General features: G+C 56.9%; 1 protein-coding gene across 5 annotated transcripts in view; it reads left to right on the plus strand.

The window, feature by feature from the left end:
- The window catches only part of LLGL2 (LLGL scribble cell polarity complex component 2), a 48,791-nt gene extending 22,951 nt beyond the window's left edge, over positions 1-25,840 (plus strand). For 2 of the 5 annotated variants that reach the window (XM_054535261.2, NM_001133808.2), the window contains 24 exon segments: positions 6,528-6,625; positions 8,961-9,042; positions 9,317-9,432; positions 9,860-10,018; positions 13,598-13,760; positions 13,914-14,046; positions 14,336-14,390; positions 14,936-15,090; positions 19,070-19,287; positions 19,366-19,433; positions 19,572-19,725; positions 19,815-19,919; positions 20,573-20,865; positions 20,957-21,107; positions 21,559-21,709; positions 22,281-22,397; positions 22,511-22,677; positions 23,656-23,920; positions 24,123-24,273; positions 24,587-24,615; positions 24,848-24,895; positions 25,088-25,130; positions 25,243-25,301; positions 25,507-25,840. In XM_054535261.2, coding sequence (XP_054391236.2) covers positions 6,528-6,625; positions 8,961-9,042; positions 9,317-9,432; positions 9,860-10,018; positions 13,598-13,760; positions 13,914-14,046; positions 14,336-14,390; positions 14,936-15,090; positions 19,070-19,287; positions 19,366-19,433; positions 19,572-19,725; positions 19,815-19,919; positions 20,573-20,865; positions 20,957-21,107; positions 21,559-21,709; positions 22,281-22,397; positions 22,511-22,677; positions 23,656-23,920; positions 24,123-24,273; positions 24,587-24,615; positions 24,848-24,895; positions 25,088-25,130; positions 25,243-25,301; positions 25,507-25,511 — 2,985 coding nt within the window. In that variant the 3' untranslated portion in view covers positions 25,512-25,840. 5 annotated transcript variants of the gene reach the window in all.
- The last annotated feature ends 323 nt before the right edge of the window (positions 25,841-26,163 follow it).

Genomic DNA, 26,163 nt, shown 5'->3' on the forward strand with positions numbered 1-26,163 from the left:
AGGACCAAGGGAAGGAACCATGGGACCTCGGGAGGGAGGAAGTGCTGCTGGAGAAGTCAAGGTAAAACCCGTTCCTAGACAACTGCTCACAGCCAGCTCGCTCCCCTCGGCCAAACCCAGGCACACCCCAAGCAGCCACACCCATCAGGGCAAACAGGCTGCTGTGCTTGCCCGGCTGCCGCAGAAGCACCTGCCTGGGCCTTCCCTGCCTGTGCCCACCCTCCCCTGTCCCCTTAGGCCCTGAACAAACAGTGTGTTCCTGACCCAGCAGCCCCTGCAGAGGGCCAGGTTGTTCTGTATTGGCTTTTGAATGGCTGGGCCCCTGGTGTCAGGTGACAGCAGCCACACAGGGAGGGCCAGGCTGCTGCCACTGCCAGGAATCTGAGCTGGCCCCACCCAGCCAGTATCGGGCAGAGTGGCCCAGCCAGGCAGGCGTGCTCCCCCATGGCGCTGGGCAGCCTCCGAGGGCCTGGTCCCCACCACTGCCTCCTTCCCACCCCCTGAGGAGTGCCAGGGACTCCTCCTCGGGTCCTAGCCCTTGGGTCCTGCAGCCGTGGCTGCAGGCAAGATGAAGGCCCCACTGTCTCTGACAACCAGCCTTTGCCCACTCCCTCCCCTTCCGGGACCTGGAAAGGAGTCCCAGAGCCCAGGAGAGATGGGGCCTTCTCTCCCACTCCAGGCTAATGTTGCAGTCTGGCGGCTTCTACAAATCTTTGCTCTCCTTTCCCAACCCCCCTGTCAAAAGAGTTCATTGTTCTCTCCTCCCTTGGCAGAGGTCACCTGAGCCAGGTATCAGATGTGGGCGGGGCCGGGTAGGCTAGATGCCGCGCTTAGGAGGCCCCAGTGGCTGCCAGGCGGCTTTGGTCAGCCTCCTAGTTTGAATCCGAGGAGAGATAGCTAGGGTCCTAGAATAGCTGGGGAGGGCTGGTCTTGGAATTCCCTGACCACCCAAGGGCTGTGCCCCGTCCCGCCCTCTGTCCTGAGTGCAGCCATGATTCAGGGTTGCTGTGTGTACCTTTGCAGGAAGGCAGCCCTGGGGCTGAGCCCAACCTCCTGTGCTCAGGTGGGTACCTCCTTTCAGAGAGGCCATATGCACTCCCTCTAACAGGGACCTGGAACTGTTCCTGAACCCTAAACAAGGGGGGAGTCACCACCTAAGTGATACAGACCTTGTTCAGCAGCAGGGAAGCTGAGCCTTACAAGGCTGGTAGGAGTTGGGGGTGGGAAGGGCACCAAAGTAAGGGGCAGGCCAGGCACAGTGGCTTACACCTGTAATCCCAGCACTTTGGGAGGCTGAGGCAGGTGGATCACTTGAGTCCAGGAGTTCAAGACAAGCCTGGGCAACATAGTGACACTTCATCTCTACAAAAAATACAAAAATTAGCCAGCTGTGGTGGCGCATGCCTATAGTTCTAGCTACTCGGGAGACTCAGGTGGATCACTTGAGCCTGGGAGGCGGAGGTTACAGTGAGCTGAGATCGCACCACTGCACTCCAGCCTGGGCAACAGAGTGAGACCCTGTCTCAAAAAAAAAAACAAAAAAACTAGGGGGCAACTGGGGCACAGCCAGAGGTGCCCACGGAGCCTTCGTTCTTTCCCTGACTGGTTTCCTCAGGACACTAGGCCCTGGGTTTCTAGCTTCTCCCTGTCCCTTCTATTAGCTGCTCTTAGTCCTGTTCCCAAATCCCAATCCCTTCCCTGTTCCCAACAAGATCCCTTGGGCTTCTCTAACTAACCTAGGGCTCCCCTGCCTCTCTGCCCAGCCCAAGCCCCTGTCCTTGTAGGACTGCCTGGGGAATCCCCTGGGAGACACGTCATTTACATATGAACCCATTCTCTTGGCCCTGTCCAGGTAGAGTCGCTGTGAAGGTCACTGCCCTTATTTTGGTTTTGGGGGAGCCCTGGTCCCTCCAGAGTTGCCAACTTGGAGAATTGCCCAAGGTGATACTGTGGAACAATGCGAGCCTTGGAAGGAAGTAGAGGCCTGTGTGTGCTGCAGGGTGGCCTCAGGTCCATCATCTCCAATCCGAGGACAGCTCTGCCCAGTGCAGTCACCAGTACCATCCTGTTTATTAGATGAGAAATGAAGCTCAGGGAGGCCCAGCAGCTCATCCACGACCAGATGCCTTGTACGTGGCAGGAAGGGATACAAAGCTTAGTGGGTCTGACTCAGTCCCTGTTCTAAATCAGCCTTTGGAAAAGAAGGTGGGGATCGGAGGGAGGGGTGGCCACGATATCTCCAAGGCTTGAAGGGAATGAGGAATGAATGTGGGTAGTTGAAGGATGGGCCCAACCCTTTGTCTTCCTCTGAGTTAGAGGAAAGATGCTGAGCCGAACAGGAGTAGTGACTCTGGTGAAATGTTAGAAGAACTGCCCGCCCTTGACCTGTGGCCTGAGAGCCTAGCAAAAAGTTACAGGCTGTTTTCTCTGTGGCCTGACCTTCCTGCTGATGCGCGGAATTGTCGAGGCCAATGGGAATATAATATGAGCCACGTATGTGATTTAAAATTTCCTAGAAGCTGCATTGTATAATTATTTAAACACGTGAAATTAATTTTAATTATATATTCTGGCTGGGTGCGGTGGCTCACGCCTGTAATCCCAGAACTTTGGGAGGTCAAGGCGAGCAGATCACTTGAAGTCAGGAGTTCGAGACCAGCCTGGCCAACATGGTGAAACCCCATCTCTACTAAAAATGCAAAAATTAGCCGGGCGTGGTGATGCACGCCTGTAGTCCCAGCCACTTGGGAGGCTGAGGCGGGAGAATCGTTTGAATCCGGGAGGTGGAGGTTGCAGCGAGCTGAGATCTCACCACTGCACTCCAATTGGGTGACAGAGGGAGACTCTGTCTTTAAAAAAAAATCTAGAAGCTGCATTATAAAATTATTTAAACAAGTGAAATTAATTTTAATCCTGTATTCCAGCTGGTCACAGTGGCCCATACCTGTAATCCCAGCACTCTGGCACTCTGGAAGGCTGAGGCCTGTGGATCACTTGAGGGCAGGAGTTTGAGACCAGCCTGGCCAACATGGTGAAACCCCATCTCTACTAAAAATACAAAAACTAGCTGGGCATGGTGGCGTCTGCCTGTAGTCCCAGCTCCTCAGGCGGCTGAGGCAGGAGGATCACTTGAACCAGGGAGGCGGAGGTTGCAGTGAGCTGTGATCGTGCCACTGCACTCCAGTCTGGGTGACAGGCGTGACCCTATCTCAAAAAAAAAAAATTATATATTCCTTTTAATCCAACATATGCAAAATATTTTGACGTGTGATTAACTACTAATGAGATTTTTTCAGTTTGTGTTTGTGAATGCTAAATCTGAAATCTAGGTGTTAAGGCACATCTGAATTCAGACATTAAATCTTTTTTTGGAAGTACTAGATCTGTATTTAGAATTTGGACGATTTACAGTGGAAAAAGGGAATTCGAAGCGTGGCCTGCCTGAGTCCAGCCCCTGTTCTTCTAGAACCCGAGTTGTTCCAGACATACTTGAAGGGTTTCCAAGAACTGACTTAATCCTCGTTGGTGACATGAGCCATATTGCAAGTGCTTAGTGGCCCCACGGGGCTCATGGCTACTGTTCTGGGCAGCTCGGAGCATGGGGCCTGCTCCTGGCCAGGCCAGCGGGCTCCTGTGGGGCGTTTCCGCCAGAGTCCTCCAAATTCCAGAGGCTGTTCCCTGAGCTGCCTCTGCTGCTGGGAAAGTGCTGCTGTCCCGGGGAGACGGCTGCTGACTTCCTGAGGCTCCAGCAACCTGGGGCTGGCTGAGGTCTGGTGGGGCCCCTGGGGGAGCTTGTCCTGCACATCCTATCCCACTGTCTACTCCCCTTTTCCTGGGAAATGTTTACATTCCAGACACTCAGCTATCTCTATCCAGGGCTTCTCCAGGCTCTGCATTTTTCACATAGCTGAACAGGGACCTGGGCTGGCCTGGGGGCCGCTGCTAGGCCCTATCTGTCCCCCTAGCCATCCCATTCAGGTATGACCATTTGCAGGGCAGGCCCTGTTCCTAGCAAAGAGCCAGGCCTGAGGCACCCCCCGCTCCCCCAACCTTTTTGTCTCCAGGCATCCCCCAAAATAGGCACTTGTTGGAGCTCTCCTCCCTGCCTGACCCCAGCATGGGATTCCTTGTGAGAGCCATTGGACTAGACTGACTGATGGGGGAGGCAGGTGGCAATTGAGTTCGCTAAGCTATCATTGCTAGATCTCACCAGGGACTTCTCCTTTTCTGCTGCTTTGAGGCCTGGCAAGGCTGCAAAGTAGGAAAGCCCAGGGCCTAAGGAGGCTGCCTCCTTGTTGAGACCTTTTTCTGCAGGGCAGAGTCTCTGTGGTTGTTTTTTGTTTTAAGTCTTTAAAGCAATCAGTTGACATAGCTATTGCTTTGTGCTGTTCTCACCTAGCTCTGCAGGGTCACTATCCCCCAGGGTGGGTGGGGGGGGGGGCGGTCAGATTGGGGTAACTGATTAAGAAACTGAACAAAAAACCTTCCTGAAGATGGTTTATCACTCTAAATTTGTAGCGGGTTTATGTTCATACCTTTCTTAACCCACAATTCTATCCCTGGGACATCTGCCCCAGGAAATACTCAAGTGGTGCAGACAAAGATAGGAGTCCAAGAATGCCATCAACATGGTTGTGATTGCAAACCCTCTAGCAACAAAGTAAATACTCAACAATAAACCCCTGGTGAGTTAGGATATCTCCAGGTAAAGAATATTCTTTAGATGTTTTAAAAGTCATTTTAGGCCGGGTATGATGGCTCACACCTGTAATCCCAACACTTTGGGAGGCCAAGGCGGGCAGATCACTTGAGGTCAAGAGTTCAAGACCAGCCTGGCCAACGTGGTGAAACCCCATCTCTACTAAAAATACAAAAATTAGCCGGGCATGGTGGCGGGTGCCTGTAATCTTAGCTTCGGGGGAGACTGAGGCCGGAGAATCGCTTGAACCTGGGAGGCAGAGTTTGCAGCGAGCCGAGATCTCACCATTGCACTCCAGGCTGGGTGACAAGAGCAAAACTCCGTCTCAAAAAAAAAAGCCATTTTAGGCAGGTTGCAGTGACTCACACCTACAATCCCAGCACTTTGGGAGACCAAGGCAGGAGGATCGCTTGAGTCTAGGAGGTCCAGACCAGGCTGGACAACATGACGAGTACCTGTCTCTACCAAAAATTAAAAAGTAGCCTGGCGTGGCAGGCCTGGTGGTGCGTGCCTGTAGTCCCAGCTGCTTAGGAGGCTGAGGTGGGAAGATCACTTGAGCCTGGGAGGCCGAGGCTACAGTGAACCGAAATCACGCCATAGCACCCAGCCTGGGCAACAGAGTGAGACCCTCAAAAAAGAAAAATTAAAAATTTTTGGCCGGATGCGGTGGCTCACGCTTGTAATCCCAGCACTTTGGGAGGCTGAGGCAGACAGATCATGAGGTCAGGAGATAGAGACACGGTGAAACCTGTCTCTACTAAAAATACAAAAAATTAGCCGGGCGTGGTGGTGGGCACCTGTAGTCCCAGCTACTCGGGAGGCTGAGGCAGGAGAATGGCATGAACCCGGGAGGCGGAGCTTGCAGTGAGCCGAGATCACGCCACTGCACTCCAGCCTGGGCGACAGAGCGAGATTCCGTCTCAAAAAAAAAAAAAAAAATAGACGTGCAAACATTCACAAGTGCAGAAGACTCAAAGGATGTACACTTAGGTATTAGCAAGGTTACTTCTGGTTGTGGGAGTCTGGGTAATTTTTGTTCTTTTTTTTCTTTTTTTTGAGATGGTGTCTCGCTCTGTCGCCCAGGCTGGAGTCCAATGGTGCAATCTCAGCTAACTGCAAGCTCTGCCTGCCGGGTTCGCACCATTCTTCTGCCTCAGCCTCAATTTTTGTTCTTAAACGTCTTTATAACTCCCAGGTTTTTCACAGTGTGTGTGTATTACTTCTGTAATAAATGAAAAAACACGTATCTGCAACAACACTCCAGGGATTCCCTTTCTGGGAAGATGGTTGGAATTTGGTGACAGTAAGAGCCTGTGAGACCTAGTTGACTAGGCCCTGGAGGGACCTGGAAGAGCCCAGAGTAGGGCACGGCCTCCGCGGTACTCTAGGCCCCTGGGTGAGCCCGGAGCTGCAGTGCAACCAAGATTTTCTCCTGAGAGACCGGTGTCTCCATTGTTCCAAACTCGCCCTACTTTCCCCACCCCACACCTATAAGGCCCCCATGCCACTGAGGAGGGCTGGGTCCGTCACCCAGGGTGCACGTGGTGGAGGCACCAAGTCAGTTCCTGGAAAGCATCGAGAGGCTGGCGTGGCGTCGGGGAGGATGAGCTCGCAGGGGTGGCCATGAGGCCAAGGGCAGAGTCACAAAGGGACAGCGGGTGGGGCCTGGTAAATATGGGTTAGGCTCCAACACTCAGGTGTCTGGGAGGAACCGGAAAGTTACCGAAGCCCTGCTTCCTGCTGGGTCGTCCGGTGCTGCAGCTCCAGCAGCCATAGTGGCGCGAAGGGGACAGGTCTGCAGGCCCACCCTGTGTGCTTCTCGTTGCAGACGGTGGAGCATGGCTTCCCGCACCAGCCCAGCGCCCTCGGCTACAGCCCGTCCCTGCGCATCCTGGCCATCGGCACCCGTTCTGGAGCCATCAAGCTGTATCCTCCGTCCCCTCACTCCCACTTGGGCAGGGCCTTGGGGTGGGTGAGATTTGGGGAAGGACATCTTTTCCTTCCTTGCCCATGGGCTGTTGGGATAAAATGAGGGACTTTCCTGATTTCCAGCTTTGGACATGATTTTATTCCAAAATGGGGCGGGTATGGTTGATGATGGAGCAGGGACCTGGGCATGAGCGCATCCCTGGTGGGATGCGACCCTGTCCTTTGCAGGAGGACAGTGAGGTTTGAAACGCACTGAGGTGATACAGGCTTATTTTGTCCCCTGTGTCCTTTCAGGACCGTTCATGTGGTCTGCCCCCTTTACTCAGTTTCCCCCTTTCACCTATTCCTGGAGGTTTCAGGAATCCCCCAGTCCTGGGCAGGGGGTGAGGCTGCTGGGGGGCTCAGAGACCTGTTTTGCAGGGGTTGTATTGGTGGATCCAGGGGAAAGGACCTGATCCCCGTGTCTCAGCCAGTGCTCATTCAGTGAGTGGCTGGCTGGTGCATCAGTAGCAAGGCCTAGGCCCTTCTGTGCCCCTGCCTCCCTCAGCTCCCCACCTCACTACCAGAAAAGCAAGTTACAGGGACCCCTCTTGTCACTAGGGATGTTTTTAATTAAAAAAAAAAAATTTTCGGCACTTTGGGAAGCTGAGGCAGGCAGATCACTTGAGGTCAGGAGTTCAAGACCAGCCTGGTCAACATGGTAAAACCCTGTCTCTACTAAAAATATTTAAAAAATTAGCAGGGCGTGGTGGCACATGCCTGTAATCCCAGCTACTTGGGAGGCTGAGATGGGAGAATCGTTTGAACCTGGGAGGCAGAGGTTGCAGTGAGCCAAGATTGCGCCACTACACTCCAGCCTGGGCAACAGAGTGAGACTCCATCTCAAAAACTTTTTTTTTTTTTTTTTTTTTTTTGTGGAGACAGGGTCTTGTGATCTTGCCCAGCCTGGTCTTGAACTCCTGGGCTCAAGCAACTCTCTCGCCTTGGCCTCTCAAAATGCTAGGGTTACAGGCATGAGTCACTGCACTCCCAGCCTGCAGTTTTGTTTTTTAACCTATCTTGGTAAGAATCAGAGGTAGACTGGCCCCAGGGCCCCATCTACAAGCAGAGATGGGGTGGCCTTGGGCCAGGAGAGCAGGGCTCAGGCAGCCATCTTCCAAATTCCACCCCCACCCCCACAGGCGGCAGAGAGTGGAGAGGGCTCTGCCTGGCAGGGACAGTCTTTCCCCGGCCTGAGGCTGGATGTTGTCCAGTTGGGTCATGTTTTTTATCCAAAGCACTGGTTCTGGCCGACTGGGGGCTCCCGGTGTTTTCAGAGATGAAAAACCGGATCAGGTTGGGCACCCCGCCAGTCTGATCTGTGCTCCCCTCAGGGCAGGGCCCCAGGGGAGTTGAGAGATGAGGGACCACCTCCAATAGCTTGGCTGCCACCTCCAGTGGAGCCTGACCTCCCTCTTCCCCTCTGCCTGGTGTGGGGGAGGGGTATGGAGCGCTCGAGTTCCAGGCTGGGCTGGTATACACAGGGGGCCAGGGCCTTGCTGCGGGCTCAGCCTTCCCTCGGCTGGTTAATCATTGCCAGGCCACAGCCAGACTCTGGTTACCAATCCCTGGTGCCAAGACTCATGGGCCAAGACTGTTGGGGAGAGGCCCCCAGGGTGCTGTGTGTTTTTTCACAGGTGCTACCAAGCGACAGCCAACATGTCTGTTGCAGCTCAGGATCAGGGTGGCAGCCTGACAGTTGCAGGGTAGGGCTTCACCTTTTTTTTTTTTTTTTTTTTTTTGAGACGGAGTCTCGCTCTGTCGCCAGGCTAGAGTGTAGTGGCGCTATCTCGGCTCACCACAACCTCCAACTTCCAGGTTTAAATGATTCTCCTGCCTCAGGCTCCCGAGTAGCTGGGACTACAGACACGCACCACCACGCCCAGCTAATTTTTGTATTTTTAGTAGAGACAGGGTTTCACCATGTTGGCGTTGGCCAGGATGGTCTCGATCTCTTGACCTTGTGATCCACCCGCCTCGGCCTCCCAAAGTGCTGGAATTACAGGTGTGAGCCACCACACCCGGCCAGGGCTTCACCTTTCTATGGAGTTGCTCCCACCAGCCTGACTGGGAAAAATCTCCCAGGGGTCAGGTCACCGGACTGGTGCTCCAGGGCCAGGGCTGCTGTGTCTCCTCCCCACCCTAGGCTCCATGCCTGGGGTCCTACTGCCTCGGGGGAGGGCAGCCCCTCTCTGTGTTTGCACTCATTGCACATGGGCCCTGAGAGCCTGGCACTCGAGGCAGGCAGGGGATGGTGTCCGACCTTCCAGAGCTTTCCTGAGCCTACTCCTAGCTACGGAGCCCCAGGCGTGGAGTTCATGGGGCTGCACCGGGAGAACAACGCGGTGACGCAGATCCACCTCCTGCCTGGCCAGGTGAGGGACCTGGGGTGGGACAGGAAGCCACTTCATGCCCTCCTTCTCTCACTGCTTCCAGCAGGGCTGGTGTGGAGAGGCTGGCATTCGGTGGCCCTGGATTTGCTGCTGATGGAAAGACCTGGGACCCCCTCCCTTTCCACAGCTGGGGCTCATGGGCCACCCTGGGAGTGGCCAGGGGGTCTTTGAAACAACTGGGGCTGGGTAGCCCCGGTGCGTAAAGGCCTTGCCTGGGTAGCAAGACCACATGCTCCCATCCCTGTGCCCTCGCCAGTGCCAGCTGGTCACCCTGCTGGATGACAACAGCCTGCACCTTTGGAGCCTGAAGGTCAAGGGCGGGGCTTCGGAGCTGCAGGAGGATGAGAGCTTCACACTGCGTGGGCCCCCAGGGTAAGGGCTCAATCCCCAGCCCCTTCCACTCCCAGCCCTGCCTGACCCTTGCCCTTAGCTCTGGAGTGGACTCACCCTTTATGGGGCCTATTGCGCCCCTGGCAGTGCCTGGCATGCATTTGGCCCGATGCATCGTCACACTCAGGTGCTCCGAGTGGAGTGGGCGGGGCTGCAGCCTGCCTCCTCCATCCGCGCACCCTGTGTTAGGCTCGAGGGTCCCTGGCATCTTTCCTGCCTCCTAGCCCAGGCTCTCTGCCATCTGTCTCCTGTCTTGGCAGAAAGTGACCAATGTTTGTCCTGGCCTGAAGTGTTGTGAACCCCATTAAAGGGCCTTATGGGCTTGTTTTCCGAGGAGTCAGGGGACCCCGTCCATGGCGTCTCCCCTGCTAGGCAGTGGTCAGCTCATGGGCAGCTGTTCTTGTCACAGGGCTGCCCCCAGTGCCACGCAGATCACTGTGGTCCTTCCACATTCCTCCTGCGAACTGCTCTACCTGGGCACTGAGAGTGGCAACGTGTTTGTGGTGCAGCTGCCAGCTTTTCGCGCGCTGGAGGACCGGACCATCAGCTCGGACGCGGTGCTTCAGCGGTGAGCCCAGAGCCCGGCTGCTGTTAACCCCATCCCCTCAAGTTAGGCATGGCTTCTCCCCTTGGTCCCGGGACCCTCTCAGGAGCTGTCATTTCTCTGCTGGGAATTCCATGGGGCTAGCAGGGGAGGCTCTTGGCTTCCTACCTGTCACCTACTGAGAACTTATTGGCCTATCATAGGTTAGCATCATAGCACTAAAAAGGGGGCTTTGGGGGTCCCTCGTCTAAAGGCCCCAAATGACTGTGTAATGTCACCAACTGTCAGTCCAGTGTCCTTTGCACTTGCCATGGGTTTCAAAACCCCAGGGGCTCCACAGCAGGGAAGTCGGGCCCAGACCTCCCTGCATCACTGGGGCAGCTCCTGGTGCCACCCTGTGCTGTGGGCACTTTGCTGAGGTTCCATTTGCTCGCAGCCTCTGTGGCTAAAAAGCCTTGACCGCCCCAGGCATGTGGGTCTTTTGAGATCATTTCAGAAGCTTTGCTCCTTGTTGATGATACTAGGATAGAGAGGGAGTTGGATCAGTCCGGGTGTGGAGAAGGGGACAAGGCCCAAAAAAAGAGAGGAGATAGCATCTGACAGGATCATGTTGGGGCCGGGTCGATCATGGTGGAATGATCTGTGGTTCCAAGCGGCAGGAGGAGGCCGGGGTGCTGGGCCCCTGGCCCTGCAAGGCTTTGGACTGGGCCTGGGACACACTCCTGTAGCTGGCCAGCCCAGCTCTCCAGTCCTGGGTGGCGATGAAGCACAGCCCGTCTGCCCAGGGCAGGGCATTACTGGGCTGGGAGGATTCCCACTTCGGGCTGTGTCCCTCTCAGTGCAGACTCTGAGTGCCTTTCTCGTTCAGCAGGGTAGGGCTGGGGCAGTGTGCCCAAGGTCAGAGCAGAACACTTTGCAGGATGACAGGTACCACAGCGGGACACAGCCTGTGGGCAGGACGGCATGGGACCTGCGCCCCAGCAGGTGGCCACACCAGTGCCCAGCCTCACCCTGTAGTTAGCTGGCAGGAATCTAGTTGGCGGGGGGGCCCAAGTGCCCTGAGAGCCCCTCCTGCCAGTTTATTTATTTTATTTTATATTATATTATATTTTATTTTATTTTTGAGATGGAGTTTCACTCTTGTTGCCCAGGCTGGAGTGCAATGGCACAATCTTGACTCACTGCAACCACTGCTTCCTGGGTTCAAGCTATTCTCCTGCCTCAGCCTCCCGAGTAGCTGGGATTACAGGCATGCGCTACCACACCTAGCTAATTTTGTATTTTTAGTAGAGATAGGGTTTCTCCATGTTGGTCAGACTAGTCTCAAACTCCCGACCTCAGGTGATTGACCTGCCTCGGCCTCCCAGAGTGCTGGAATTACAGGCATGAGCCACAGCGCCTGGCCCAGTTTGTTTATTTATTTAAAAAAAAAAACAAAACATTTTTTTTGAGAGAGAGTCTTACTCTGTCCCAGGCCGAAGTGCAGTGGTGAGATCTCAGCTCACTGCAACCTCTGCTTCCCAGGTTCAAGTGATTCTCCTGCCTCAGCCTTCTGAGTAGCTGGGATTACAGGTGCACGCCATCACGCCCGGTTTATTTTTGTATTTTTAGTAGAGACGAGGTTTCACCATGTTGGCCAGGCTGGTCTTGAACTCCTGACTTCAGGTGATCCACCCACCTCGGCCTCCCAAAGTGCTGGGATTACAGGTATGAGCCGCCGCACCCAGCCCCTTTTGGCAGTTTAAATTTGTGTCCTCTTGATGACACTTATCTAAGTTTTTAAAACGTCCAACCCTTTAGTCTCATAACTCTGTCTCTGAGAAGTCTCTGTCCTAAAGATACAGGATAAGAATGATCATTGTAGGGCTGTTTTTAATGGCAAAAAGTTGGAAGCCCTCTAATTGTCTAACAATTTTCATCTGTGTAAGGACATTTTTGCATTTATTAAGAATATCTAGATGGGCACAGTTGCTCACACTTTGGGAGGCTGAGGTAGGAGGATTGCTTGAGGCCAGGAATTTGAGACCAGCCTGGGCAACATAGCAAGACCCTGTCTCTCCCCACAAAAAATAAAAATTAGTTGGGCAAGGTGGCACACGCCTGCGGTCTCAGCTATTTGGGAGGTGGGAGGATCACTTGAGCCCAGGAGTTGGAGGCTGCAGTGAGCCATAATCAGGTCACTACCCTCCAGCCTGGGTGACAGAATGAGATCCTGTCTCTAAAAAAATTAAAAATTAGGCCAGGCGCGATGGTTCACGCCTGTGATCCTGGCACTTTGGGAGGCGGAGGCGGGTGGATCACCTGAGGTCAGGAGTTCGAGACCAGCCTGGGCAACATGGTGAAACCCCGTCTCTACTAAAAATACAAAAAATTAGCCTGGCGTGGTCGTGGGTGCCTGTAATCCCTGATACTCAGGAGGCTGAGCAGGGAGAATTGCTTGAACCCAGGAGGTGGAGGTTGCAGTGAGCCGAGGTCACACCACTGCACTCCAGCCTGGGCAACAGAGCGAGACTCCATCTCAAAAAAAAAAAAAAAAAATTAAATATTGAATATTAAAGTCCCCTTCAACTCTCACTCTTGATTCAAATTCTAATGTCAGTGAGGTCAGTGCTAGCAGTAGATGTGCCAGATATAGATAATGTGGAGAGCTTGGGTTTAGTGTGGCTTGGGTCCAGGCTGGGTCCACTTCTCACATCCTTGCTGTTGGCTGTTGGTCCTGTGCCTGCTGCCTTGTGGTTTTTTTGTTGGCTGCAACACCTCCAGCCCTCACGGCAGCATTCCAGGCCTAGAGACAGGGCAGAGGTCAAGGCTCCAGGGCCAGGCCAACTCATACAGAGTTTTGTTTTATGGGGCTAAAAAACTTCTTTATTATTAAACACTCCCTTTTGCAAAAAGGCACTGAATATGAATGTTCAGTTTAACAGATTCTTGTAGAGCATCCTTGCAGCCTCCCTCCCAGGCATAGAAATAGAACTTTGATGCCCTCCGGAGGTCTTACGCACCCTTCCTAGTCAAGGCTCCCTCTTGCCCCCACGTTGATTTTTCCAGAAGTCACTGCCTTGCACCGCCTGTGTTTACATCACTGAAGGTTGTGTCCATGTCTCTGTCTTGTTCTACATGCTGCCCCTCTCCCCTTGGTGACATGTCTTAGCCATCTTTCTTTCTTTTTTTTTGGAAATGGAGTCTCACTCTGTCACCCAGGCTGGAGTGCAGTGGCACGATCTCAGCTCACTGCGACCTCCGCCTCCTAGGTTCAAGCAATTCTCCCGCCTCCACCTCCCGAGTAGCTGGGATTATAGCCATGTGCCACCACGCCCAGCTAATGTTTTGTATTTTTAGTAGAGACAGGGTTTTGCCATGTTGGCCAGGCTGCTCTCAAACCCCTAACCTCAAGTGACCTGCCCACCTTGGGCTCCCAAAGTGCTGGGATTACAGGCATGAGCCACCACGCTCGGCCATCCACCGCGCCCAGCCCCTAGCCATATTTCTATGCTGGCACGTGGAGCAGCCACCTCTGCATAGGGAGCCCCGTGGCTGTGCCATGCTGGGGGCCATTCCCCCTGGTGGATGGCATCGGAGGCTCACGGCACTCCCCTCGCCCAGGTTGCCAGAGGAGGCCCGCCACCGGCGTGTGTTTGAGATGGTGGAGGCACTGCAGGAGCACCCTCGAGACCCCAACCAGATCCTGATCGGCTACAGCCGAGGCCTTGTTGTCATCTGGGACCTACAGGGCAGCCGCGTGCTCTACCACTTCCTCAGCAGCCAGGTAGGCAGTGCCCAGGACATGGCAGGTGCCATGTTGCTCTCCCAGGCCCCAAGTGGCACATACATGCTCTGTGCAGAGGCATGGGGTGCAGGCGATGGGAACACCACCTCGGTCCAATGTGCCGCCCTCTGTCCCTCTCCTCTTCCTCCATAGCAACTGGAGAACATCTGGTGGCAGCGGGACGGCCGCCTGCTCGTCAGCTGTCACTCTGACGGCAGCTACTGCCAGTGGCCCATGTCCAGCGAAGCCCAGCAACCAGAGCCCCTCCGCAGCCTCGTGCCTTACGGTCAGTGTTTCACCCGCCGGGCAGGGCCCACCCCCAGTGCCTCCTGGATTGAGGTGCAGGATGCTCAATTCTGAAGCAAACTCCGGGGCCAGAGAGGGTAAAGGCTTTGTCCAAAGCCACACAGCAGGGTTCCCCTCACCCAGTTTCTTGGGGAACTTCTCGGAGCAAGAGTCCCACGCACAGGTCTACCATGTGGATGCGGGCATGAGCTTGAGGGATCTGTGCCTGTAGGGACTGACACTTGTCTGAGAGTTGGAGGATCCGTTCAAGCCACTTCCTTTCCTTTCAGGTCCCTTTCCTTGCAAAGCGATTACCAAAATCCTCTGGCTGACCACTAGGCAGGGGTAGGTATCCGTGCTGGTCCTCTTTCCTCTCCAGAGCCTTCCTGGAGGGCTGGAAAGGTCAGTTAGGCCTCTGCCTGGGAAGATGGTGCCAGTGAACACTCTCAGGTCCTGTGTTGAAGTCTTGGACACCAGGGAGGGGAGAGAGGGTAGATGCTATTCCCGTCTCTCAGCGGCCCAATTCCTGACAAGTTCATTCCTGCTCCTTCCTTCCACCCTCCCAGAGAGATGGTGCTGAGCAGCAGGTCTCAAACTCCTTTAGTGGCAGCCCTGTTTCTTCAGACAAAATCACTCTGGGTGATGTTCAAACAGAATTGGGGGGAGCACCCAGCTTGAGGCAGGAGTGGCTGCTGAGACTCAGAGTCCCCAGCCTGGATACCCTCACCTTACCCCCAAGTCCTCCTGGGCTGTGGCAGTTGGAAGGAGATGGGGTCCAGTCTCCCCTGCTCTTGGGGACCTTGACTGAGTGGTCACTTTGATTGCCGGCCTGTGGCTGTTGAGGCCGTGCCAGGAGCCCCAGCCCACTGCCGCTCCTCTGTGCCTGCCAGGTTGCCCTTCACCATCTTCCAGGGTGGCATGCCACGGGCCAGCTACGGGGACCGCCACTGCATCTCTGTGATCCACGATGGCCAGCAGACGGCCTTTGACTTTACTTCCCGTGTCATCGACTTCACTGTCCTCACAGAGGCAGACCCTGCAGCCGGTAGGAGAGCTTCGGGAGTGGGTGCCCAGGGTTAGGTGTGGGAGGCGTGGAGCAGGGCCATCAGTGAAAGCAGGGCCAGGTGCAGTGGCTCCTGCCTGTAACCCCAGTGCTCAGGGAGGCCAAGGTGGCAGGATCGCTTGAGCCCAGGAGTTCAAGTCCAGCCTGGACAATGTAGGAAGACCCTTGTCTCTACAAAAAATAAAAAAAAAATTAGCCAGGTGTTGTGGCACATACCTGTAGTCCTAGCTACTCAGGAGGCTGAGGTGGGAGGATCACTTGAGCCCGGGAGGTGGAGGTTGCAGTGAACCAGGATCATGCCACTGCACTCAGCCTGGATAACACAGCCAGACTGTGTCTCAAAAAAAAAAAGGGCTCTGCACAGATGTTCCTAAGCCTACCACTGTCCTGAGTCCCTTAGCCTCACTGCACCCCAAGGTGAAGTGTCATCAAGCCCTACATCTCCTTTCTCTGCCTCCCTGCCACCCTCCCCAGCTAGAGACCCAGCCCAGCCACACCTCCTGCCTGCCCCGGGCTCTCTGCCCTTTCCAGACTGTAATGGGACTTAGCCCACAGGGGGCTGATCTGTACTGTTGGATTTAACACCCACCCCGCTGAGGCAAGAGGGTCTTGGCTTAGAGATGGCAAAGCCCGCCTTCTGGGCAGGGCAGAAGGTGGCTGTGCAGCCTCCTGGAGCTCCAGCAGGACCGGCAGAGCCCTGAGTCAGCCTCGTAAATAGTGTGACAGGCAAGACCAGAAAGGGCTGATGTTGAAACCTGGAGAAGAGGCCTGCAGGAGCTCTCCAGGAGGGAGGGCCCTCTCCTAATGACGCTGGACTGAAAGGGCCTGAGGCCGAAAGGTGAGGGGGCGGGGCTGTTCAGGACACCTGGTCTGTGTACTCATGGCCTCTATGTACCCTGTTCAGGGGAACCCCAAACCTGCTTTTCTTTCTTTCTCGGCCTCTCTTCCCTCCTCACACCCTGGATGCTGAGAGCAGGGCCCAGCTCTGCTCTTTCCACAACATTTGGACCATGTTGGCACAGAGCAGGGGCCTCTTGGGCTATGGTGGCCACACTCCCCAGGCTAACTGAGTTACCTGATTCCCAGCAGAAAGGTCCGGAAGTGAGGGAAGAAACTTGCTGAGCTACAAATTCGAGACTGCTGGGGCTTTCTAGGACAGGCCACCTTCCTGCAATTGTCCCTCTGTGTCCCCAACTCCCCGCAGTCCCGTGGGCCAGGAGATGGGTGCCTGATGAGCAGTGCTTCCCTCAGATGATATGTGGGCACCCTGAGGCTCTCACCCTGAGGCTCTCATGTGATGGTTCTGCCGTGCCGGGTTGTGACCCAGCTGTCCCTGGTAGGCTTTCCTGTTTAATGAGCAACTGCTGTATGCCAAGCCCTATTCTAGAAACAGATGAGGCCCCTGTTCCCATGGAACTTAGATCTGAGTATGTGGACAGAGTGAGCAGGTTGCCAGATAACGTCAGAGGTAAGAAAAAAGCCAGGCAGAGGACAGCAGTGCTGGTTTAGACGAAGGTTGGCAAGGCCTCCCTGATAAGGGGACATATTTGTGCAGACATAGGAACAGTGTGAGAGAGGGCTTTCCCTGTAGGGACCTGGGGTGCAGACTGAGCTGGGAGGGCTCTTGGCTTGCTCCAATGAGGTAGCGGCAAAGAGAGGGCAGAATGGTCCCCGTGCTGGTCCAGATGTGGCCAGCGCCAGATCGTATAGAGCTGTGGAGGCACGGTAAGGACTTGGGATTTGTGGGAGATGAGGGCCCTGAGCAGGGGTGCCATGATCTAGCCTCTGCTCCAAAAGGATCTGTCTGGCTGCCATGTGGGGAACACGGAGTGCAGCAAAGACGGGAGCCCAGTGAGAGTCGAGGGAGAGGTGACCTCGGCTTGGGCTGCGGTGCAGGCCATGGGGCTGGCAGGAGGTGGCTGGGGTTACGCTGTCTTTTCTAACATTCAGCATTGACTGAGGGGCCAGGTCAGGGCGCACAGACTGTTGCTATAAAGGGCTGGGTGGCTTTCTTCACCACAGTTCCTCAGCCTAATGCCATTGCAGAGCACGTGTAGCCATAGACAACACGAGGGGCGTATCTGTGTTCCAGGACAGCCATATTGACAGGAATAGGCAGGAGGCCAGATGTGGCCCTCGGGCTGTAATTTCTTGGCCCCTTGTCTAGGGAGACGTAAGTGAGAGGGGGAGAGATCAGTCAAGGATGACGCGAGGGTTTGCTGGAAGCACCGGGAATCCTGGAGAAGGTAGTGGCAAGAGGGTGCAGCAAGCTCAGCTGGGCGGGAATCAAGTCTGAGGACTTAATCTCTCCTCTGATCTCCAGACCCATAAGGGAGATGCTGAGTAGACAACTGGGGCTTATGGGTCTGGAGTTCAGAGGAGAGATCGAGAAGGTGTCCATTTGGAGTCATCCACGCAGAGATGTGTGAAGGCTGCTCAGTAATTTTGAGGTTTAAAGAAGAAAAGAGAGATGTGAAACCAGGGGCCCTGGTGAGGCTGCCCAGGTGGTAAGGAAGATGGAAAAGAAGCCATGGGAAAGCTGAGCCCGGGCACCCTCAAGCCTCGGAGGCATGGAGTTTGGTGGGGATCTGGCAAAGAACACCTGGGAGCAGCCAGCGGGCAGCAGACCCCAGAGGAGCAGGGAAGACAAGCGCTTCAAAGAGGCAGCGTCAGCCAGGGGCAGTGGCTCAGCTGTAATCCTAGCACTTTGGGAGGCCGAGAATGGCAGGTCACCTGAGGTTAGGGGTTCGAGACCAGCCTGGCCAACATGGTGAAACCCTGTCTCTACTAAAAATAAAAAATTAGCCAGGCGTTGGTGGCACGTGCCTGTAATCCTAGCTACTCGAGAGGCTGAGGCAGGAGAATCTCTTGAACCCGGGAGGCAGAGGTTGCGGTGAGCCGAGATCATGCCATTTCACTCCAGCCTGGGCAACAAGAATGAAACTCCGTCTCAAAAAAAAATAAAAAACAAAAACAAAAATCAGCCAGGCGTGGTGGTGAGCGCCTGTAATCCCAGCTACTCGGGAAGCTGAGGCAGGAGAATCGCTTGAACCCGGGAGGCGGAGGTTGCAGTGAGCTGAGATCTCACCACTACACTCCAGCCTGGGTGACAGAGCAAGACTCCATCTCAAAAAAAAAAAGAGAAAAAAAAGACTGGGCACAGTGGCTCATGCCTGTAATCCCAGCATTTTGGGAGGCCAAGGTGGGCAGATCACTTGAGCCCAGGAGTTCAACACCAGCCTGAGCAACATGGCGAAACCCCGTCTCTACCAAAAATACACAAGTTAGCTGGTATCATGGCTCACACCTGTAATCCCAGCTACTTGGGAGCCTGAGGCAGGAGGATCGCTTGAACTGGGAGGTGGAGGTTGCAATGAGCCGAGATCACACCACTATACTCCAGCCTGGGCGACAGAGTGTGAGACCCTGTCTCAAGAAGAGGAAAAAAAAAGACAAATGTTTTAATCGTCCAGCGCATGTTTATTGAGCACTAGCTGGGGCCAGGCCTGAGTGAGGTGAGGTGATTGTGTGCAGTAAAGAAAATGCCACTCCTAGCAACTGGTGTGCTGAAGACCACGCTTGCCGCTGCCTGTGGGGAGAGGCTTGACAGGTGCATCTGAGCAGGGAGAGCAGGCCCCATGGAGGAGGAACCAGGGAAGAGGGTTAGCAGGCACAGCTCCATGCCTCTGGGGTGCTTATCCTGGTTGGGACCCTGCCTTGCAGCCAGTTGTATCCCCCCAGGATCCCTGTGCCAGGGAGCTCTCAGCAGTTTTGCATGCGGAGCCAGGGCTACTGCCCACACCTGCTGCCCTCCTGGAGGTGGAAAGGCTTTGCTCAAGCAGCCAAGAACAGGGCTTTCTGGATCTGCAGATGCCCTGGCTCCAACCCTGGAGCTTCTGATTCCACAGGGCTGGGCTGCTTCCTCCTGGCCCCGGCCCCTGATCCTTGCCCTGTACCCCAGCCTTTGACGACCCCTATGCCCTGGTGGTGCTGGCTGAGGAGGAGCTGGTGGTGATTGACCTGCAGACAGCAGGCTGGCCACCGGTCCAGCTGCCCTACCTGGCTTCCCTGCACTGTTCTGCCATCACCTGCTCTCACCACGTCTCCAACATTCCCCTGAAGCTGTGGGAGCGGATCATTGCCGCCGGCAGCCGGCAGAATGCACACTTCTCCACCATGGTAGGTCCGGCCCTGGCCCCAGCCCCAGCCCCACCCCAAGCCAAACTCTCCCACGGACTTCTTGGTCTCTTTTTCTAGGAGTGGCCAATTGATGGTGGTACCAGCCTGACCCCAGCCCCACCCCAGAGGGACCTGCTGCTCACAGGGTAGGGGACTTTGATGCTACCCCTCCTCTTCCCAGTAGGATATGTGGGGTGGGAGCAGAGCCCTGAGGTGGATGAGCCAGCCCCTGGGCACCCCGGCTGGCATCCCTCTCACGCCCGGCAGGCGGGTTCTGCCCACAGGCACGAGGATGGCACGGTGCGGTTCTGGGATGCCTCGGGTGTCTGCCTGCGGCTGCTCTACAAACTCAGCACAGTGCGCGTGTTCCTCACCGACACGGACCCCAACGAGAACCTCAGTGCCCACGGCGAGGACGAGTGGCCCCCACTCCGCAAGGTGAGGCCAGGAGCCTGGGACCCAGGAAGGGCAGAGGCCAGCTGGGTCCAGCCCCCATAGCTGCTCACAGGGCCCCTCCCCTTCTCCAGGTGGGCTCCTTTGACCCCTACAGTGATGACCCCCGGCTGGGCATCCAGAAGATCTTCCTCTGCAAGTACAGCGGCTACTTGGCTGTGGCAGGCACGGCAGGGCAGGTAGCAGGCTGGGCCGGGGAGGGGGAGCTGGGGAGGAGTGGTCGATGACTGGGGACAGCATCATGGACAGGAGCCAACCACCTGCCTAACGCACATTCTGTGTCCTGTGCTCTTCCGGTGGATGGAGGTGGCTTGATCCCCTTGGCGGGAGGTCCCTGGGATGGTTGTTTCTTCTCCAGAAATCAGAATTAAGGGCTGGGCTGGGCACAGTGGCTTATGCCTGTAATCCCAGCACTTTGGGAGACCAAGGCAGGCGGACCACCTGAAGTCAGGAGTTCGAGACCAGCCTGGCCAACATGGTGAAACCCCATCTCTACTAAAAATACAAAAATTAGCCAGGCATTTGTGGCTCGTGCCTGTAATCCCAGCTACGGGAAGGCCGAGACAAGAGAATCATTTGAACCTGGGAAGCAGAGGTTGCAGTGAGCCGAGATTGTGCCACCGCGCTCTAGCCTGGGCAACAGAGCAAGACTTGTCTCAAAAAAAAAAAAAAAAAAAAACAGGAGAGCTGAGGTTGGACAGAGGCCTTTGTCCCTCCTTGAGCCTTGGGCCTTGGCCTGGGTCCAGCTCCTTTGCTGTCCCCACTAGTAGCATCCTGCGGCCCTGCCGTCCCTTTGCTGAGGGCTTGCTAAGCCACCTGCCACCCCGCCCAGGTGCTGGTACTGGAACTGAATGACGAGGCAGCGGAGCAGGCTGTGGAGCAGGTGGAGGCTGACCTGCTGCAGGACCAAGAGGGCTACCGCTGGAAGGGGCATGAGCGCCTGGCAGCCCACTCAGGGCCTGTGCGCTTTGAGCCTGGCTTTCAGCCCTTCGTGTTGGTGCAGTGCCAGCCCCCGGCTGTGGTCACCTCCTTGGCCCTGCACTCTGAGTGGCGGCTCGTGGCCTTCGGCACCAGCCATGGCTTTGGCCTCTTTGACCACCAGCAGCGGCGGCAGGTCTTTGTTAAGTGAGCAGGGCGGCTGGGTCCCGGGGCTGGGAGTGGGGCCCGCGAGGACCCCCAGGACCTAGCAGCACTGACAGCCTGCCATCCCCCCAAGGTGCACGCTGCACCCCAGTGACCAGCTGGCCTTGGAGGGCCCACTGTCCCGCGTCAAGTCCCTCAAGAAGTCCTTGCGTCAGTCATTCCGCCGGATGCGTCGGAGCCGGGTGTCTAGCCGGAAGCGGCGCCCGGCTGGCCCCCCAGGAGAGGTGAGGCCTGAGGTGAGGCTGCGGCCGGCCACGCGCCCAGGTTCGGCTCAGAGCAGCCAGCAGGGGGGCCACACGGCCCCTGCTCCCCAGGCTTGCTGGGCCACAAACAAGACTCAGGGTCCAGGTCGCATTGTGTGACCTCAGACAGGTAACGCTGCTTCGCTCTGCCTCAGCTTCCTGAGCAGAAAGGCAGTAACTGTAATGCTTATCCTAGAAGTAATCCCCAGTAAATGTTAGTGATTTCCTTTTTCTCTCTACAACATGCTGGGGGCCCAGGCAGGCTCCCCCAAGGGCACCTCCCTCTTCGACAAGGGTCCCCCTAGACGCAGGCCTGGCAGGTGGCTGGCATGGCTGTGGCCAGCCTTCCTATGCAAGGATCAGCATTGAGCAAAGCACTGTCCCTGGGGAGGGGAAGCCAGAGCTGACCCTCAGGCCAGCTCACCCCTTGCAGGTGCAGGAGGGGAGTGTCAAGGCGGAGCGGCCAGGCCTCCAGAACATGGAGCTGGCGCCTGTGCAGCGCAAGATTGAGGCTCGCTCGGCAGAGGACTCCTTCACAGGCTTCGTCCGGACCCTGTACTTTGCTGACACCTACCTGAGGGACAGTGAGTGGCCATCCCGGGGTTGTGGGGCAGGGGGCAGCGGGCAGCAGATACCCCCTGACCTGGGGGCATGCCGGGGGCTGCTGCCTGCCTGGCTGGTAGGACCTAAGAGGGTTTCCCCTTGTGAGCAGGGGCAGACTGCAGCCCCTGCCTGCTTACTCCCCTCCCCTGCCTCGGCCTCCGAGTCAGCTTGCCTTGGCTTTATATCCAGGCTGTAGCACCCTTTAGAAGCATGGCCTCAGACCCGTCACTTAGCCATTCAGGGCCTCAGCTTGCCCCTCTGTAAAATGAGGGAGTGATAGCTTCCTCCTAGAGCAGCTGTGACAATCGGGGATGGCAGAGCCTGCTGGTCTCCAGAGGACGTGTCTCTCCCTGGCTGGTTCTCCCCTGCTGTACTACTGCAGCAAGGGCTGAGCTGACCTGGGATTGGGGTCTTCCATGTTGGGGCCTGTGTGGTTATCAGAGAGCCTTCCAGCCTCTCCCAGGAGGGAAAACCTGGGAGTAAACCCTGGTTGCCCAGCTCCACCCGCCTCCCACGCTAAGGGTCAGGCACCCAAACATGGCTTCTCGGCAGGCTCCCGGCACTGCCCCTCGCTGTGGGCTGGCACCAATGGGGGCACCATCTATGCCTTCTCCCTGCGTGTGCCCCCTGCCGAGCGGAGAATGGATGAGACTGTGCGGGCAGAGCAGGGTGAGTGCTGGGCAGGGAGAACAGAGGGTGCTCGAGCTGCCTGGGCTGGGGCCAGGGAATGGCTCCAGCCCCGCCACCCCCCTACAGCCCCAACACCCACCTCCTCCCCCTAGCCAAGGAGATCCAGCTGATGCACCGAGCGCCGGTGGTGGGCATCCTGGTGCTCGACGGACACAGCGTACCCCTTCCCGAGCCCCTCGAAGTGGCCCATGATCTGTCGAAGAGCCCTGACATGCCGGGAAGCCACCAGCTGCTCGTCGTATCAGAGGAGCAGTTCAAGGTGCCACACAGGCAGCGGCGGGTCTCCCTGGGACTCCCCGGGACATCCAGGAGGCTCGGACCTTGGGCACAAATGATGGCTGGGACTCAGTCTTGTTTGCAGTTGGTGTCTGAGGGGCTGCAGAAGCACAGGAAATAAGTGAGGGGGGAGTCTCATGTGAGGACACTGAGGCAGGACCTATGTCTGTGAAAGGGATAAAATCCAGACAGGGGGCCAGGTGCGGTGGCTCATGCCTGTAATCCCAGCACTTTGGGAGGCCAGATCATAAGGGCAGGAGTTCGAGACCAGCCTGGCCAGCATGGTGAAACCCCGACTGTACTAAAACTACAAAAAAAATTAGCCCGGCATGGGCCGGGCGCGGTGGCTCACACCTGTAATCGCAGCACTTTGGAAGGCCGAGGCGGGCTAGATCACGAGGTCAGGAGATTGAGACCATCCTGGCTAACACGGTGAAACTCCGTCTCTACAAACAAATGCAAAAAAATTAGCTGGGCATGGTGGCAGGCACCTGTAGTCCCAGCTACTCGGGAGGCTGAGGCAGGAGAATGGCGTGAATCTGGGAGGCGGAGCTTGCAGTGAGCTGAGATTGCACCACTGCACTCCAGCCTGGGCGAGAGTGAGATTCCGTCTCAAAAAAAAAAAAAAAAAAGCCCGGCATGGTGGTGGGCGCCTGTAATCCCAGCTCTACTCGGGAGGCTGAGGCAGAGTTGCCTGAGGCGGAGGTTGCAGTGAGCTGAGATCACACCCCTGTACTCTAGCCTGGGCAACAGCAAGACTCCATCTCGGAGAAAAGAAAAAAAAATCCAGACAGGGAAGTCGGTGACCTCGGCATCCTCCCAGGCCATGTCTGTGCATCTGAGAGCCAAGGGTTTGTCAGGACACCGGGAGGCATGCGGGGAGGGGAGGGCCCAGCAGCAGCAGCACGGGGCAGGAGAACTGGTTTGGCCAGGGGCATGAACGACCACCCCGCGCCCCCAGGTGTTCACGCTGCCCAAGGTGAGTGCCAAGCTGAAGCTGAAGCTGACGGCCCTGGAGGGCTCAAGGGTGCGGCGGGTCAGCGTGGCCCACTTTGGCAGTCGTCGAGCTGAGGACTACGGGGAGCATCACCTGGCAGTCCTTACCAACCTGGGCGACATCCAGGTGGTCTCGCTGCCCCTGCTCAAGCCCCAGGTGCGCTACAGCTGCATCCGCCGGGAGGACGTCAGTGGCATCGCCTCCTGCGTCTTCACCAAATACGGCCAAGGTGTTTGAGCCGGGCTGGGCGGGTGTGGGGGCCCCGGGCACTGCACGGACGGGAAGGGTGGCCAGGGATGTTGTGGCCACGGCCAGACTGGATGGGCCTTAAACGGAGAACTGTGAGGGAGCGCTAGCCCCTACTCCCCCAGGTGGGGAGGCAGCCTTGGCAGCCGCCAGGCCAGGCCGCTAGCATTGCCCCGACTCCCCAGGCTTCTACCTGATCTCACCCTCGGAGTTCGAGCGCTTCTCTCTCTCCACCAAGTGGCTGGTGGAGCCCCGGTGTCTGGTGGATTCAGCAGAAACCAAGAACCACCGCCCTGGTAACGGGGCAGGCCCCAAGAAGGCCCCGAGCCGAGTCAGGTGAGTTAAAGGGCCGGAGGCCTCTCCCGCCCCTCCCTGCCCTCTCTGAGATACCCTGAGGCTCCCACTGCTGCCTGGCTGGATGCATCTCCCCACGAGCTCTGCCCACCCTCCCAGGCTCCGGCTCTCCTTACCTCTTTGCGTGCCCCTTGCCCCTGTGCAAGCTGGCAGTCCAGGACAGGACTCAGTTTACCTCCCAGGCTCTCCTGCTCAGGACAGGCTGCACCATTGACTTGTTCTTCATGGGACCAGGGCTTTCAGAGCCGGGCAGGGAGCCTGGGGGCCCTGGTCTTCACTGTCTCTCCCCCCACAGGAACTCAGGGACTCAGAGTGATGGCGAGGGTAAGACAGGCCTCTGGGGCCCATGCACACCTGGGCCACACCCGGCCCAGACCTGGGGCTGGACGGGAGGGAAGGGTCCCGAGTGAGCAGGTAGTGTTTGGGCCGGGAGCAGAGACGGCATTCCTTCCAGCCCTGGGCCCTGGGCTTCCACATCCTGACCTCAGTAAGGAGAGAAAGAGCCAGGCCGAGGAGGGCCCAGGCGGGGCGCCCTGACCCGGCCTCTACCTTCCAGAGAAGCAGCCCGGCCTGGTGATGGAGCGTGCTCTGCTCAGTGATGAGAGTGAGTTGGGTGGGAGAGGGTGGGGCTGGCAGGAGGGGTGGGGAAGGGGGGTCAGGGTCAAGGGAGGCTGGGCAGGCCATTGCCCTGAGGCGGGGTACAGATCCATCGGCACCCACAGAGAAAGGGGGTGGAAGGGCTGTGGCTAGCTGCCCCAAGGGCCTCAGTGGGCCTCTGTTCCCACCCGGCCTGCAGGAGTCCTGAAGGAAATCCAGAGCACACTGGAGGGAGACCGCGGGTGAGGCACCGCCCAGGCCAGCTGGGGTGGGCCCGAGGCTCTGCCAGGGGGCTTGGGAACGCTGAGAGTGGAGGTCCCTGAGGTCATGACTCCCCTGTCTTTGCCTGTGCAGGAGCCGCAACTGGCGTTCACATCGAGCGGCCGTGGGGTGCAGCCTCGGCAATGGCGGAGGTGGGGGCTCTGGGCTTGAGTGCAGCTGCCAACTGTGCTGGGAAGGGATGGGAGGAAGAGCCCTGGCCCCACTCCCCTGGGTCCCACAGGGCCAACACATGCCCTGATGACCTGGAAAGCACCATGTCTGGGCTCAGCGTGGGCGGCTGGGGCACCCCGTCCTGCCCACGGTGATCCTGAGCTGTCCCTCTGTGTCCTTCAGCAGAGTGAGTGGCTGAGTGTCCAGGCTGCGCGATGAGCACACACTACTACTGATGGCCTTTCGGGGGTCCCTGCCCCAGCCGGAGAGGCTGGTGCACAGGGCCCCGCCAGGGGCTGGGGGCATCCCGGCTTCCACAATGCAGCTGCTCTGGGCCTCAAGAGAGGAGAGACCCCAGTCCCCTGGGCTGCCCTTCCCGGGCCTCATCTGTCTGGGTCCTTTGGTCAATGTTGCACAGTTTTTATTGCTCCCATCCCTTTTTGTAGTGGGCTGGGTTTTAAGTTATAAATGTTAACTGCCTCTGGGTGAAAAAGTTTTTAATAAACACCTATTACCTCTTGACTGGTCCACCTACTTTAATATTTTAATTGTGTAGAAATTTTCCATGTGAATGGAAAGTGGGAGCCGGTACCCCGCCTGTCCCCCGAGGCTCCAGCCCTGGCCTGGGCCGGTGTCAGGAGAATCCACTTGGGGAGCCTTGCGAATCAAACTGCTTCGTTTTGTCTGAGCCCAGTGGTGCCTTCCCTCTCTGGGAACACATGGCAAGCACGAACCATCTTGAGTCTGCCTGACTTTTTCCCTGGGTCCTGGCCACCCCTGGCTGGCCTTTCCCTACTGTCAGAAGAAGGACACCCACAATATCTCAGACCTGGTGGCTTCCTT

Source organism: Pongo abelii, chromosome 19, assembly GCF_028885655.2.
Source record: "Pongo abelii isolate AG06213 chromosome 19, NHGRI_mPonAbe1-v2.0_pri, whole genome shotgun sequence".
NCBI classification, from domain to species: Eukaryota; Metazoa; Chordata; class Mammalia; order Primates; family Hominidae; genus Pongo; species Pongo abelii.